Source organism: Pogonomyrmex barbatus, unplaced genomic scaffold (genome assembly GCF_055798465.1).
Source record: "Pogonomyrmex barbatus isolate J1 unplaced genomic scaffold, ASM5579846v1 scaffold1, whole genome shotgun sequence".
NCBI classification, from domain to species: Eukaryota; Metazoa; Arthropoda; class Insecta; order Hymenoptera; family Formicidae; genus Pogonomyrmex; species Pogonomyrmex barbatus.
Window position 1 is genome coordinate 24,665,360 of NW_028297098.1, and position 13,857 is coordinate 24,679,216.

The window sequence follows — 13,857 nt, forward strand, 5'->3', positions numbered from 1 at the left end:
CGTGGGCAATCGGGCGCCACCCCTTGGCTCTCTATGTTTTATCTCTCTTGTTAGTATGTCATTAGTAATTTTGTTTCCCTCCAGAATTCTTGCAATATAACAAAACAACATAATAACAATATAATAATATGATATAATATAACAAAAAAGTCGGCATCTATTCAGTAAAAATAATGTGAGATTATTATTATGATTATGATTATAATTATTTAAAGATGGTTTTAAAATATTTTTTTATATAACATTACGAACATTCATAACGAATTTGGTGATGTATATTTGATTCCAGTGGTTAATAATCATTTCAAGAGAAATGGAGCAAATTTACTGGAAGTCCGCCATTATAGAATAATCTTTTGAGCGGGATATTTAACTTTTTTAGTTATATTTATATATGTATATCTTTTTAAATTACTTATCATGCTTATTCACAGAATCTATTTCAATATTCGAAAAATATTAGAAATATTAGAAACTTTTTACATACATATTTTATTTGCATCTGTTGAATTCTTAAAAATTAAATCTTAAAAATTATATAGAAATAAATAAATGCGATCATTTTAGGATAATAATAAGTATATATAATATGTGTGTGTGTGTGTGTGTGTGTGTGTGTGTGTGTGTGTGTGTGGTGTGTGTAATAGAAATATTTATTTGTAATTACAAAACGAATTAATATTAATCGAAGTTAATTGTGGAACATAACGTTTTCTTTGGGGTCAAGTTTAATGAATGAAATTCCGATTAAAATAAATTGTGAGTCGGGTCTGGTCTAAATCTAACTCGTACATATCGATTCTCGTATCGTGACCGCGACGACATCTCGGCATTCTCGGCGTCCGCCAGTTTATTGTGTTCATCATGGCTTCGACGGGTTAGTGAGCCTGGCGGAATCGCCGTTTAATTTATGTTTTAATTAACTTATCGTCAGCGATGGTGGAGCGTGGCATAGACGGGAAATCATCCGTCTTACGCTTCACGTTTTCGCGTCTGCTTGACATGCCGGCGAGATTTACTTTCGCATTTTCCGTCGTGCGCACTCATCAAGGCTGACTTAGCTCGGCGCCGATGTTTACATTCGTTACGATCGCGACTCTTACTGATAGCTTCCTCCTCGTTTTCAGAATCTCTGGTATGTGACATCCTCGATTTGAGCGGCCAGGGCCTCAAGAAGCTCAGCCGCTGTCCCTCGGACGCTGACATTAGCACGCTGATCATAGACGACAATGATCTGCAGCGGCTCGATAATCTCGATTCTTACCACAGAATTACGAAGGTAATACGTGCGAGAGAATCTCATAGATTTTGCACGTGATTGATCGTTCATCAGAATTCTATAATGAAATCTAATGACCTTCACTCCACTGACTTCTGAGCTCGATTTCTTCATTACATTATTCTCAGCAATGTCTTTGCGAGAAAATTGAAAACTGCAGATGTTATATAAAATTTTGATTAGGAAAATTAATAACGCGGAATTACAGCATTTCAATCTGCAATATATAATATAAAGTTATAAATATAAGTTCTTTATATAAATCAACAAAGTATTTTATACTAGAAATAAGAATAGCATTTTTATAATTAGAGCTAGATTTTGGAAATGTCTAAATTATTTTTGAATTTACTTATACATAAATTTAATAGGCTGTTGGCCAAAATCAGAATTATATTCTTTTAATACCTTGATAATAGATGTAATAATATTGATTAAAAATTAAATATTGAAATCTAGCTGTTACTGTAAAAATATTCATATATATATATATATATATATATATATATATATATATATATCTCCAATGAGATATATACATATATATTCCAATATAAAAATAATTTATTTTACAAATGTAATAAAGATAACTTGTATTAAAATATAATAGCGCTTTATAATTCTATCACTTTCAGCTTTCGATAATCAGAAATCAATTACTACGGATGTATGGTGTATCAAAGTTACATAATCTCGTTACCCTCAATTTAGCAAACAATGGTATTCTGACAATAGAAGGTATCAAGGACATGACTAATTTGCAAACTCTCTGTTTAGCGGGTAATAATATCAAGGTATGATATATGTTAGATTAAAAGGATCAATTGCATAAATGTAACATGTAACATTTTTTTATGTAATAATGGTTACAGTCTATTGAACATCTGCATACAAATATCAAATTGGAACACCTGGACTTGTCTGAAAATAGCATTAGCCATATTTCAGACATATCTTATCTGCGAAATTTGAAGGTACATTGTTATGTTTGTCATATTTGCTAAAGATGTGCGAATCAAGGATTTTTTATAACGAATTGAATTAAATCTTATTTTTACTTTCGAATCTAATAGTTAAATGATGTAACTTTTAATTAACATATTCTTATAAAATAATTCAGTACAAGATTGTCAATATAATTTATATTTAAATCCTTTAGATTTGAAATTTCCAAATGTGAAAATTTTAGATTCAAATTAAAGAGGTTCAAATTGGAATGGAAATTTCATCCTATATATATTCGATATATTTCATTTTTGAATAGTTCACACATCTCTAGTTTGTGCAAAATTATTATGCGGCCATAATTGAATGACCACGTAATAATTTTGCACAAACTTTATTGATTTGTGATTTTATTTGATGCATCGATCGGTCTTTTGTATTTTTGTAAGATGAGTAATATTTTAGGAACTTTTTTTGCATAATAATCGCATAATAACACTACGCCAGTGTGAGCGCTACTTGCCTACATCCCTGGAAACATTCACGCTGGCAAATAACAATATTACTGATTTAAATGAAATGTCGCACTTGGCTAATTTAAAAAACCTGGTCAACTTCTCAATTGCTAACAATCCGTGTGTCAGTATGACAGGTAACAGTATGTATCCTTTTCGAAAACACGCGCTCACGTTATTATTCCATTATTCCATATTCTAGAAATTAGCATTTCTCTCGGTGTTATTTCTCATTATTAATTATAGCTAGAAAGACTTTTATATACTGATATTATAACGTTCTATCTTTTTAATTGTCAGAAGCATTAATTTTTGCCGATTAAATACAGCTTTTGCAGTTATTAGATATAAGGAAATTAGTCTATATTAATTGTAGCAATAGCATATTATTCTTAACAAACATCTGTAGTGGGTTTGATTATCGGCCTTTTGTTATTAATTGGTGTATGAGCTTGAAATCAATCGACGGTTATGCGGTCGATCCTATTGAAAGGTGGGTTCTTCAGAAATATATTTTTACTTGATTAAAATATACATGTCACATATAAAAAGTTAATCCATCGAATGAATATCCGACGATCGAAACTGATTGGCAATAACTCACTTTACTTAGCTTGAAAGCAGAGTGGCTGTATTCTCAAGGACGGGGTAGACAATTCCGTGTTGGTGAACACGCCTTACTTGCTCAATACCTTGCATCTGTCTGTCCGCTCTCGGGCGAGTCCTTAGAAAACGAGACAGACAGAAAACTTAGACTTATACTGAGCAAAGCTCAACATCATCAACAGCAATTGAATCAGCAGAGCGATACCGGAAGCGTGCACAGCTTGAGTAGCGTGGCAATGAGTTCTTCCCCAGCCGCTAGACGTAGACTTAGCCATAACAGGACAAATTCTCCCAGACGACCTAGTGAGTCCGATGAATCCATTGTTACTTTTTTTTTTTCTTTTGTGTGTAGTGCCATACCGAGGACTCTGGAGTTCTTTTTTTCCGAGGATTCTTAGACTCATATTTACTCATAGTTGCGACGAGAGAACTAGATTTCAGTAGTGATCTAGATTTTCCAGTTGTCAAGTTCTTCAGTAGACACATCCTAGTTATGATCTGTTTTCTCTAGTGCCAATGTTGACATACTATGAAGATAGATACTTACAATCACCAAAATTTTATGAAGCAAAATACTGTGTCTGCCATATTCCTTGCAAAGGTATCCAAGGTCATATTGAGGATTTATCATATCGAATAAAACTATACAGCAGGAATGTGCAAGAATCTGAAGGCGTTTGCATCTTTTAAAATTCGTGACTAATTAAAAAACTTATATGTTTTATTTAATAAAGTCATTGTATTGTTATACAATAATGCAAACTAAATTGAACGAGAAAATTTAGATAATTGACATACACACACACGCGCGCGCTTTTCCATGCGCGCGCGCGCGCGCGTACACACACACACACACACACACACACACACACAGCATTCAATATTTATACGTGCACGCGTTGTGTGCGTGTGTTGAAACCTATGTATGATGTATATATATATATATATATATATATATATATATACGTATGTACATACATATGTATGTATGAAAATTCATTGCATTAACATTAAGTATGTATAATTTTATTATATCTTTATTATTACATTTTTCGTATCTCTTATATATTTTATTTTTAACAAATATTAATCAATTATTTACATATCTAATAAATCATAAAAGAATTTATTGATTTAGATTCATGCACCTTCTTATAGCTCTCTCATGCATAGTCTTCTAAGCGATTGCTTCTTTAGGCTTATAGTGCAAACAATCATTGGCCAATGAAAGCAGTTTAAATATCAATACAGAGGCGCTATACTTAGAGAAAACTTGATTAGCATATTAGCATAGGACGATTTGGAGAAATTTTTTCACATCTTTTCTTTGAATAGCATAGAATTTTTATTTTTATTAGACTATATATTATTTGCATGCTTTTGCTAGCGGTGCTAGCATCAGAAACTTTCCAAGCACATAAATGAATCTTGTATAAATGATGCAATTCTGTTTATCGCATGATAAATATTAATTATAACATTAAAAATATTTTGCCAGCTTCTTCGAGGAATTTGAAGATGAAATCGCCAGACCGAATGGTTTCGAGTTGTCATACCGACGCTATGGTATCTTCGTGTCATGGTTTATTAAGCGGCGATCATGATACAAATCTGATGACCCAAAGTTTAGATCCTAATATGCTCTCCGGCACACTGAGCAACAAAATGTCAAACAACAGTTTTCAGGATATGGAAGGTAAGACAGTTACATAATTAAGTGAATCGGATATAATCAGATTAGAATAAAATATATCTTTATTTCTGTTCAGAGACGTCGAGTCCTTTGCAAGCAGCTACGAAATTAGTGCCGGTACCAGAGTCTCTGATGAGTCCAGATTTTCGTCCGCCGTCTGGTCTTTCGCGAATTTTACCGAAGACTCCGACGCCAAGTAAATTAAACTCTCCCTGTCAAATCACAATACCCGGTAAACCATCCATGGACGGCGACGGAAAAGCAATTCCTATCATAAACACCGTAAATCCAATGGCAAAAATGAATCTAAGCGCTATAAAGGCGAACGCTCTCGTGAAAAGTAGTTCCGCGACAAATTGCAGCGTCGACAAATTGAGGCCGAATATAGCTAAACCGATCGTAACATATGCTAATAGCAAGTGTCCGCACAGCGTAAAAATTAATAATTACGTTCAAAGCAAGACCTTGCCAGCGAAGAAGAATACAAGGAGTCCTAATTTAGCCAGGAATATACAGCGACCAAAAAGCGCGAACGAGAGACTTAAAAGCAACTTGAACAAGGATGAAAAAGATGGCGATACTGGAATTCAGAGTAGCGACGAGGATAGCGAAGTATGTCAAGCGAAATTGGATAGCATTCGGCATAGGGCTATTCAAAGAAGACAAGAAGACAGTAATAAAGGTAAGTTGTCTAAAATATCTTAACATTAGATATAGTATTAATAATAATACTGAGACAGAGAACAGTTATTTTTCATCATTTCTATTTTTTAAATTAATCGATATCTTTTTTTATATTAAAGATTTTAGAAATTTTTCATTAATTACTGTTTTTATTCTGGAATATTAAAGTCAGAATATCTAAATTCTATTTTTGATTTCTACATCAGTAAAAAGTATTAATTTAAAAAAATATTTGAAAATTTAGAAATAGTAAAAAATGACCTTTCGATACTTCTAGTATTAATGAATATTTTATCTATGACGAAACCCAATCAATATTTTCTTATGTTGTCAGATCAAGATCAAACTGAGAAAGCTGCTATTTGTATTCAAAGAATGTGGCGAGGCTATCATACCAGGAACCTTAATAGAAAAGCCACTAGTATATTAAAAACAATCGACATGATAAGAACGAATAAATACATTCAGTAAGACTTCATTTTCTTCGTGCGTAATGTTTTATTTATTACATAAAATGTGTATATATATATATGTGTGTATGTGTATGAACTATTTTTTAGGAAATTGTCGACAGATATGGAAGCCACGAGAACTGCTCTCGAGAGCGAGCATAAATTACAGTTATTGCAGATGCAAGCGATTAATGCGTTATGGAAAAAAGTGGTTAGCCTGCAACCGGGTGGCAATCGAGAAAATACCTTTAGTGATACGGATAATACTCTGCAACCAAACGCAGATGTAGTTAATAATCTTGCGCAAACGTGTAATCTGCTTCATACTCAGGCAAGTTTTTAGACAAATTTTCTAAATCATCGGTGAATTAAAATCTACCGAGTAAATTCTTTGATTTGTTTTTGATACTTATTGTTTTTGATTTATTTTTTGATTATTATTTCTTATCTAAACATCTTTGTCTATACATACTTATTTATTTTTCTAGATTTTTTTTGCAAAAGAGTCCGTGATTCCATTTTTCTGATATTTCACATGTTTTGTTACTAGGTTCAACAATTGCAGGATTCGATGACAGAAATAAAACGTTGCATGTCTAGCATGAAGCCAAAACCCGCCCTTGTCGATAATGGTGTCGCTACTCAAACGGAAATATCCGCTGTACATACACCGGCAGGCGAGGAAAACACGTTTCCCTATGGACGTCCTAATAGACCACAAAGTTTGCCGATACATCAGACGATACACGAGGGAAACGAGAACAAAAGTTTCGCATCTAATCTAGTAGACAGTGTGCTGAAGAAAGTATCACAGTCTACGGACACAACGGACGACGAAGTCAATACAGATATTTTGAATTCAAACGAAAATCCCGAGGTGTTAAATTTGAATGAGAATCCCGAGATGTTCAAGAGTTGTGAAGAGATAATAGAATCTGATCTTAAGGAGGCGGTTGAGAATGAGGCGGATGATTATGAAAATATAATCGAGAATGCAGCAATAGACGGAGAGGTATGCGAGGAAGCATTATGTAAAGAACTGCATAATTTGATCGAAACAGAAAATGGCGCAGAAGCTTATGGGAATTGCGAGAATAACGCGGTTAATGGGGATGACAAAGAAGTCTGCTAAATGAACGAATTGACTTCGTTGAATAAAATTTTCCGCACCATATGCCTTGTGAGTAACGCAGTCACGGTAAGACGGTATGTGCGAAGTGAGAGAAAGTCTACAAAATGTCTACAAAATGCTCACTGTAAATAACAAAAAAGTAATTTTACTCGTAATTGATATTATAAAACGCGGGATTTAATTTTAATGCAAACGGTTTTATTGTACGAAGAAGGATAATGTTCCAATTTCATAATAACAAGCTGCCATTCTAACAGAATAAAATATCCATATAGTTTTAAGAAAGCAGATTGATGAACAGTATACATGATAGCAGCGAAATTATGTCAATGATTACAAAAGATCTGTCAGCTTGTGCAATTTTTATTTAGATTATAAAGTGTATTTCATGAAACAGTCACGTTATTTGTGCATTATCATAAGGAATTTCAAAAATTTTCCGTCCGATTATTGACGGTAGCACGTACATTTACATAAAACGTAACATATTTTACCAAACTGGCCATTGAAGAACCATTCCTAAAGCATTCCGTTCATTTTACCTATTACACTTTTACCTGAATAGAAATTAAGCTCAATAAAATTTCACATTGTCCCAGGAAATCATATTTAATATTTTGCAAAAAATTAATTTTTTCTTTAAAACATTTGCACAAAATGTGGTTATCTACAGTTTATTTCATTTAGTTTCTCATATAATTATATTACATGAGATATAGTTATATTTATTTATTTATTTATTCGTCCGTATATGCAAACAAGCATTAAATATAGTAAATATATCAAAGTATTGAGAAAGAATAGCGGAAATATGATTGAATCTAGTCAATATAGAATAGCTTTTACATTTAGATATTGTAGATATTTATTCCAGAATTGTTATATAGATATTACTCAATGTTATGGAAATAAACATCGCAAACTATTAATTTCAACCTATTACATCGTTAAATAGTACTATTTATGTCATACGAAAGAGATGTAATCACAATTCTGTAATTATTAGTTCCACGATTATCGATTATTTATGTGTGACAAATAATCTGATTAAACAATTTAATATTCTGCAAATTCTCTTGTCTACACGCGAGCTTAATAAATTAATATAATACAGCTACAGCTACAGCGTATTTTATACAATCGAATTTCCGTATTTTTATTCTCAACTGCTTTTTCTTTGCACTATTCATGTTGCTTCAAATTTGGTACGTGGCTACGCATAAAATTAAAATATTGTACACATATAAAAGTTTCAAATTGAATTTGGAGTTAAAATAAAATAAAATAAAAAAAAAAACAGATTCGACTGATGAAATTTTGTTTATTTTAATATATTGTCAAAAAATTTTATGAGTTATTAGAAAAATATATTAGCAAAAGGTACTAAATATAATTACAATGTTCTGAAAAAAAGTTATTTTACTCGTGTAAATTGTGTATTTTAATATTGGAAATCGTCAAAATTCGAATTCGCAATTATATTTTATTTCAATCATAACTTTTTCATTTTGATTTAATCTTTCTTTCGAAGAAAATTAGTTCGTATCACCTGCTGCAATATATTCTAATAACTTCAGGTTTTAAAGCTTAAATTATCGTGATATATAAAAAGAACACACATAAATCTGCCCAAAAATTATAAAAAAATCATGCGAATTAAATTTCAAAAATGGTTATAAAATAGATTTAAAAAAATAATTTTTCCATATATTTTTACATATATTAAAATTTTTATAAATGATAGATCTAGACTTTCTTGGGTGTATCTGAAGTTAATATTCTTGAAGTCTTTGTTTTAAAATAAATTTATTTTACAAATGTATGACAAAGTAGAAGAATATACTTAGCTTAAATTTATATATTTTCCTAATTTTTCGAAATCCATATGACCAAAACGATTTCTTAATAATAACGCAGATTAAATATATATTTACTCGTAAAATAGGAAAATAGAAACAATTGTTATATTTATTTCATATTCTCTAACTTATTAATTACACACAAGGCATATACATATATTCTATTATTATTTACATTGCATTTTAAATTTATATATCTGTTTTAAGACAATATATACACAGCCCAAGTCACATCTCAAACATACATTATTGCCTGAATATTAAACTTATGAGGTATTTTTCATTTATTGCGCTTTTGATAAAACTATATTTAAAAAGCTATATATATATATATATATATATATATGATAAACGGATCAGATAATGAACATCTTGATATATTTTTTTGTTAATAAGTACTATAAGTATTATGACACATACATTGTTACATGACACATTGAAACATGATGTGACAGAATATTGGCATATTGATTTATTAAAAAGTGAAAAAAATTAAATTATTAAATAATTAATTCATTTCTCTTTCCACTTGCATTAATGAGAATATGTATCCAATTTTTTCATCGATTTTATTTTAATCTTTACCGGATAATTCAAGAAATGATAATTTAATTATTTAATCTACATCGAATAAAGTTACGTGATTTATTGCCCAATCTAATAATATCTAAAAAATAATAATTATTTATATTAAAATTATAATATATGTATATATATATATATATATATATATATATATAATATATAACAAATATAAATAGAATGAATATATAACGAATATATATAAATTCATATATATATATATATATATATATATATATATATATATATACATAAATTTTGAAAACACATTTAATGAAACATTTTCCTATACGTTATTTTTTCAAATTTTAAATAAGAGTTTTCCATCTGTTTTACTTTTTTTATTTCCTGCAAGATAGCCTTGTTGTCAGGACACAGATCGAACGCCTGAAGAAGATCTTTTAATCCTAATTTATATTCGTTCAAGTGAATGTAAGCTTGTGCTCTTCGAAAAAACGCTTTACCATTTGTATTATCCATTTGCAGAACCTGAATCAAACAGTATGTTAAAGCATAATGCAATACTTTTGACAAATTTCTCACGGAATATTAACTTACTTCATCGCAGAGATCTATGGCTTGACGATATTTTTTTTGCTTTATATGTACAGCTGCTAAATTAAGTAGTAAAACTAACTTGAGATCTATCAGCGAGGCATAAAATGTATCTGGCATGTTTTCCTGTTGATTCATCCAAGAGTAATACCGTAATGCTTTCTTATACTTTCTACCAGCGTCTACAAAGTTCTGCTTTGCGAAATACTCATTTCCGGAATCTTTTATTTTTCTTATTACTTCTTCCATAAACTTGTGCTAAAAACAAACCAAATTAACTTACAATGCTATGCCTAAGCAATAATTTTCAGGATACACGAGTGACAATTTACACTTAATTTGTTGACTTGATTAGTATAATTCCAGTCTTCTGGCCACGGCGTATAAATATCCTCAGATCCATCATTCTCTTCTAATCCCCAAGATCCATTTCTTTTTAATTCTCCACAATCAACTATATTTATTTTCTAAACAAACCAAATGTGAAGCTAGATGATTACTACAAATCTAGGCGTTATATCTTCATACCTTAAGAAATACATAATATCTTACTTTACTTGGAATATCCTTTTCAGTCTGCACTTGATTGATTTCTAACACTGCACCCATGCCTTTTATAACTTTTCCAAATACTACATTAGTGTTGTCCAGATGTATAGATGGTTGAACAGTAATAATAAATTGGGAACTGTTTGTATTCGACTTGCCCTCATTCACCATGCTAAGGAGTCCAGGACAATTGTGCTTCAGTGTGAAGTTCTCATCATCAAAGTAAGGACCATATATACTTTCTCCGCCAGTACCGTCGAAATTGACAATATCTCCACCTTGGATCATAAACTGTGAAACAACTGCGACAATACAAAAAATATACGCAAGATTATCATGATTAAACAAATTAAATTCTAGTTTAATCAGTCATAAAAAGATTAATCGGATACTACAGTAAATCTGCTAGAATAGGTTTTGCAAAGTATCTATTACAAATTTTGTCAAAAAGAATGTCAATAGAAACATAACAGAATACTACTAATAGAATATGATGTCAGATTGACTGCACAAACTGAAAACAAAATCTGTTTTGTAATAGTTTAAATAATGTATTTATCTTTAGACCCTTATAAAACAACAGATTCTGGTGGATTATCGCTGACAATCTGTTATCAGATTTCAGCAAGCTTAATGTGGACACAGATAATACTTTTTTGTTATTGCAAGTTTCTGAACAAATTTGTTATCAATCTGTTGACATATCGTGAATAGAAAATAGTTTCTGCTGCAGTTTTTTAGAATCGTGCCTATCGGCCAAGTGGAATGACAACAAAACTAGCATAAAATTATATCGCGCAGCAAAGAATCACAGAGAAAGAATCTTGGGAATCTCGTACCCTTGTGGAAGACGCTTCCTTTGTAGTGTAACTTCTCGGCCTTCGTCCCGGCGCCCTTCTCGCCGGTGCACAACGCGCGGAAATTCTCCGCAGTCCGTGGCACCACATCCTTGTACAGTTCTATGACAATTCTTCCCACTGGAAAACAATGGGGACGTGAGTCTCGCCGTTTCCGTTCCGGAGGATAACCTCGCGCGAGAAATACCTTTCTCGGAGTCGATCGCGACGTCCAGGAAAACTAAAGGATTATCCTTGTTGGTGTGCGCCTCGAGCTCATCCTTTTTCTCGGAATACCTCATATTTCCTTTTCGATCGCACAATCGCCACGCTGGAATCTCCCGTCTGTCAAAACCGTTCCGAGTCTGCGTGAATATCAGCGAACGTCACCAACTCGCGAACCTTGCCTTGCCTGCGCGACAAACAACGCCATGATTAATTCCGTCTTGTTATTCTCTAACAACCGGTTAATTTTAAGCCCATTTCTATTTTAAGCCCGACGCGGACTAATTTTAATCTTATTTTCTTTTTTAACTTTTTTACTTTTTAATTTCTTTCGCTAATAATTAAAGAGATAAACAAGTAAATTAAGCCAAGATTAAAGTCAATTTACATCGATAGAAATGGATATTGAAAAACTACATCTTTTTATTTTATTCATTCACGATGACTGCCGATCCGATAGCTCGTCCCTGAAGTAAATATTTTGTGCTGAAATTCTCTTTCAATTGATTAAATATTTCATTATTGTTTCACAATTTTTTATTACAGTATATGTATAAATTTCTTTATATATATATATATATATATTTTACAGTATTACATTAAATTTCTTAAAAAAAATTTTTAAGATATGTTCGGTAATTTTTCAATTAATTTTCATTTCACTTTTCACCAATTTTAGTGTAGCATACTTGTCCTTAAGAAATTCAATGTAATATTATGGCATATAAGGAAAAGTTAAAGAATACTATTCTTCGAAATATTATATATTATTTTTCTTTTCAAAAAAATTCCAAAATTTCAAAATTGCCAATTTAAAAAGTATAATTTTGTATCATATATATTATAAATTTTCTACACTAGCAGTGAATTTTAGAATATAACTGGCATTAAAATAATAAAAAAAATGTATTAAAGAAGTTAATTACATATATATTGATTAGTTTTACCTCTGTGTTTTACTTGCAAGCGAGAGAGAAAATTCAAATGCTTATTGAATATAAAATGAAGTGAGCTGAAATTCTGAAATAAATTTAAAAATGAAGAAACTGTCGAAATTTGATATGCTTAATAATATAATTAAAATTATATCTTGTACAGAGAACTCAGCCAGATAAATGAATCCGGATAGATCGTAAGAGCAGAATTGAAAATATTTTTCGGAAAATATATACGAGTTTCTGAATTTGAATGTAGATGTTAATTTGTTTCCAGAAAAATTTTTAAATTGAAATCGAACATTTAACACTGAGATATAGCGACAAAGTAATCATACACAAAAACAATTCGTGTTTCTTTTTATTTAACAGACAAAATTATTAGGAAATTGATTATTCTCAAGGTTTAATGATATTTTAATAATGATTTATAAATAATGATTTAATAATGTTTATATTTTAATAATGTTTATAATATAAGTATAAAATCTTAACAAAAATTTGATATAAAACTTTTTTCCGTTCTCGAATGAGAAAAAAGCCACTTTATATAAAATGCTGTTTTTAATTATTTTAAAACAAATAAATAAAATTGTATTCTCAAAATATTTTATCATTATTTAATAATATTTATATGTTTGAAAAAAAAAGATAGGTCCCACCGAGATTTGAACTCGGATCGCTGGATTCAGAGTCCAGAGTGCTAACCATTACACCATGGGACCTCTTTTGTACAGTTATAACAGACTGTCCACATTTTATATATTTAGCAAAGATTTAAACCCTACTTAGTAGAGATTTGAACCTTTTTGAGAATAGAAACTCCATTCAGCGGAATTTCAAACGCCATTCATAATTATGTCATTAAAAAAAGAATAAAACATTATGCATATATCATTTCATTTGTTATATATTAACATTCCATATATATATATATATATTCCATATATATTTTTCAATTACGGATTTCTTTAAAAAAAAAAAACACTTTATTTGACACTTTATTATAA

General features: G+C 30.6%; 2 protein-coding genes and 1 non-coding gene across 5 annotated transcripts; 1 reads left to right on the top strand and 2 right to left on the bottom strand.

Annotated features, from left to right (window-relative positions):
* The first annotated feature begins 692 nt into the window (after positions 1-692).
* On the top strand, positions 693-8,603 carry Cep97 (centrosomal protein 97kDa). 3 transcript variants are annotated; one of them, XM_089083352.1, is made up of 13 exons: positions 693-877; positions 1,128-1,279; positions 1,915-2,073; positions 2,152-2,253; positions 2,690-2,886; positions 3,149-3,232; positions 3,353-3,648; positions 3,857-3,946; positions 4,844-5,041; positions 5,115-5,720; positions 6,057-6,189; positions 6,283-6,505; positions 6,725-8,603. In XM_089083352.1, the coding sequence occupies exons 1-13, from the start codon at positions 865-867 to the stop codon at positions 7,304-7,306; spliced, it is 2,835 nt and encodes a 944-aa protein (XP_088939478.1). In that variant the 5' UTR covers positions 693-864; the 3' UTR covers positions 7,307-8,603. The 3 variants fall into 3 exon arrangements, with proteins under 3 accessions (XP_088939478.1, XP_011629444.2, XP_088939469.1); XM_011631142.3 differs by lacking the exon at positions 3,857-3,946 and having other exon boundaries at positions 701-877; XM_089083343.1 differs by lacking the exons at positions 693-877; positions 3,857-3,946 and adding an exon at positions 893-1,035.
* A 645-nt stretch (positions 8,604-9,248) lies between these two features.
* Cyp40 (Cyclophilin 40) lies at positions 9,249-12,132 on the bottom strand. The gene is made up of 6 exons (XM_011631143.3): positions 11,896-12,132; positions 11,691-11,828; positions 10,855-11,153; positions 10,635-10,769; positions 10,306-10,560; positions 9,249-10,236 (listed from the first exon to the last, which is right to left on the bottom strand). The coding sequence occupies exons 1-6, from the start codon at positions 11,987-11,989 to the stop codon at positions 10,018-10,020; spliced, it is 1,140 nt and encodes a 379-aa protein (XP_011629445.3). The 5' UTR covers positions 11,990-12,132; the 3' UTR covers positions 9,249-10,017.
* Positions 12,133-13,500: 1,368 nt separating this feature from the next.
* On the bottom strand, positions 13,501-13,572 carry TRNAQ-CUG (transfer RNA glutamine (anticodon CUG)). Its single transcript has one exon. It is a non-coding gene; the product is annotated as a tRNA-Gln (tRNA).
* Between the last annotated feature and the right edge of the window lie 285 nt (positions 13,573-13,857).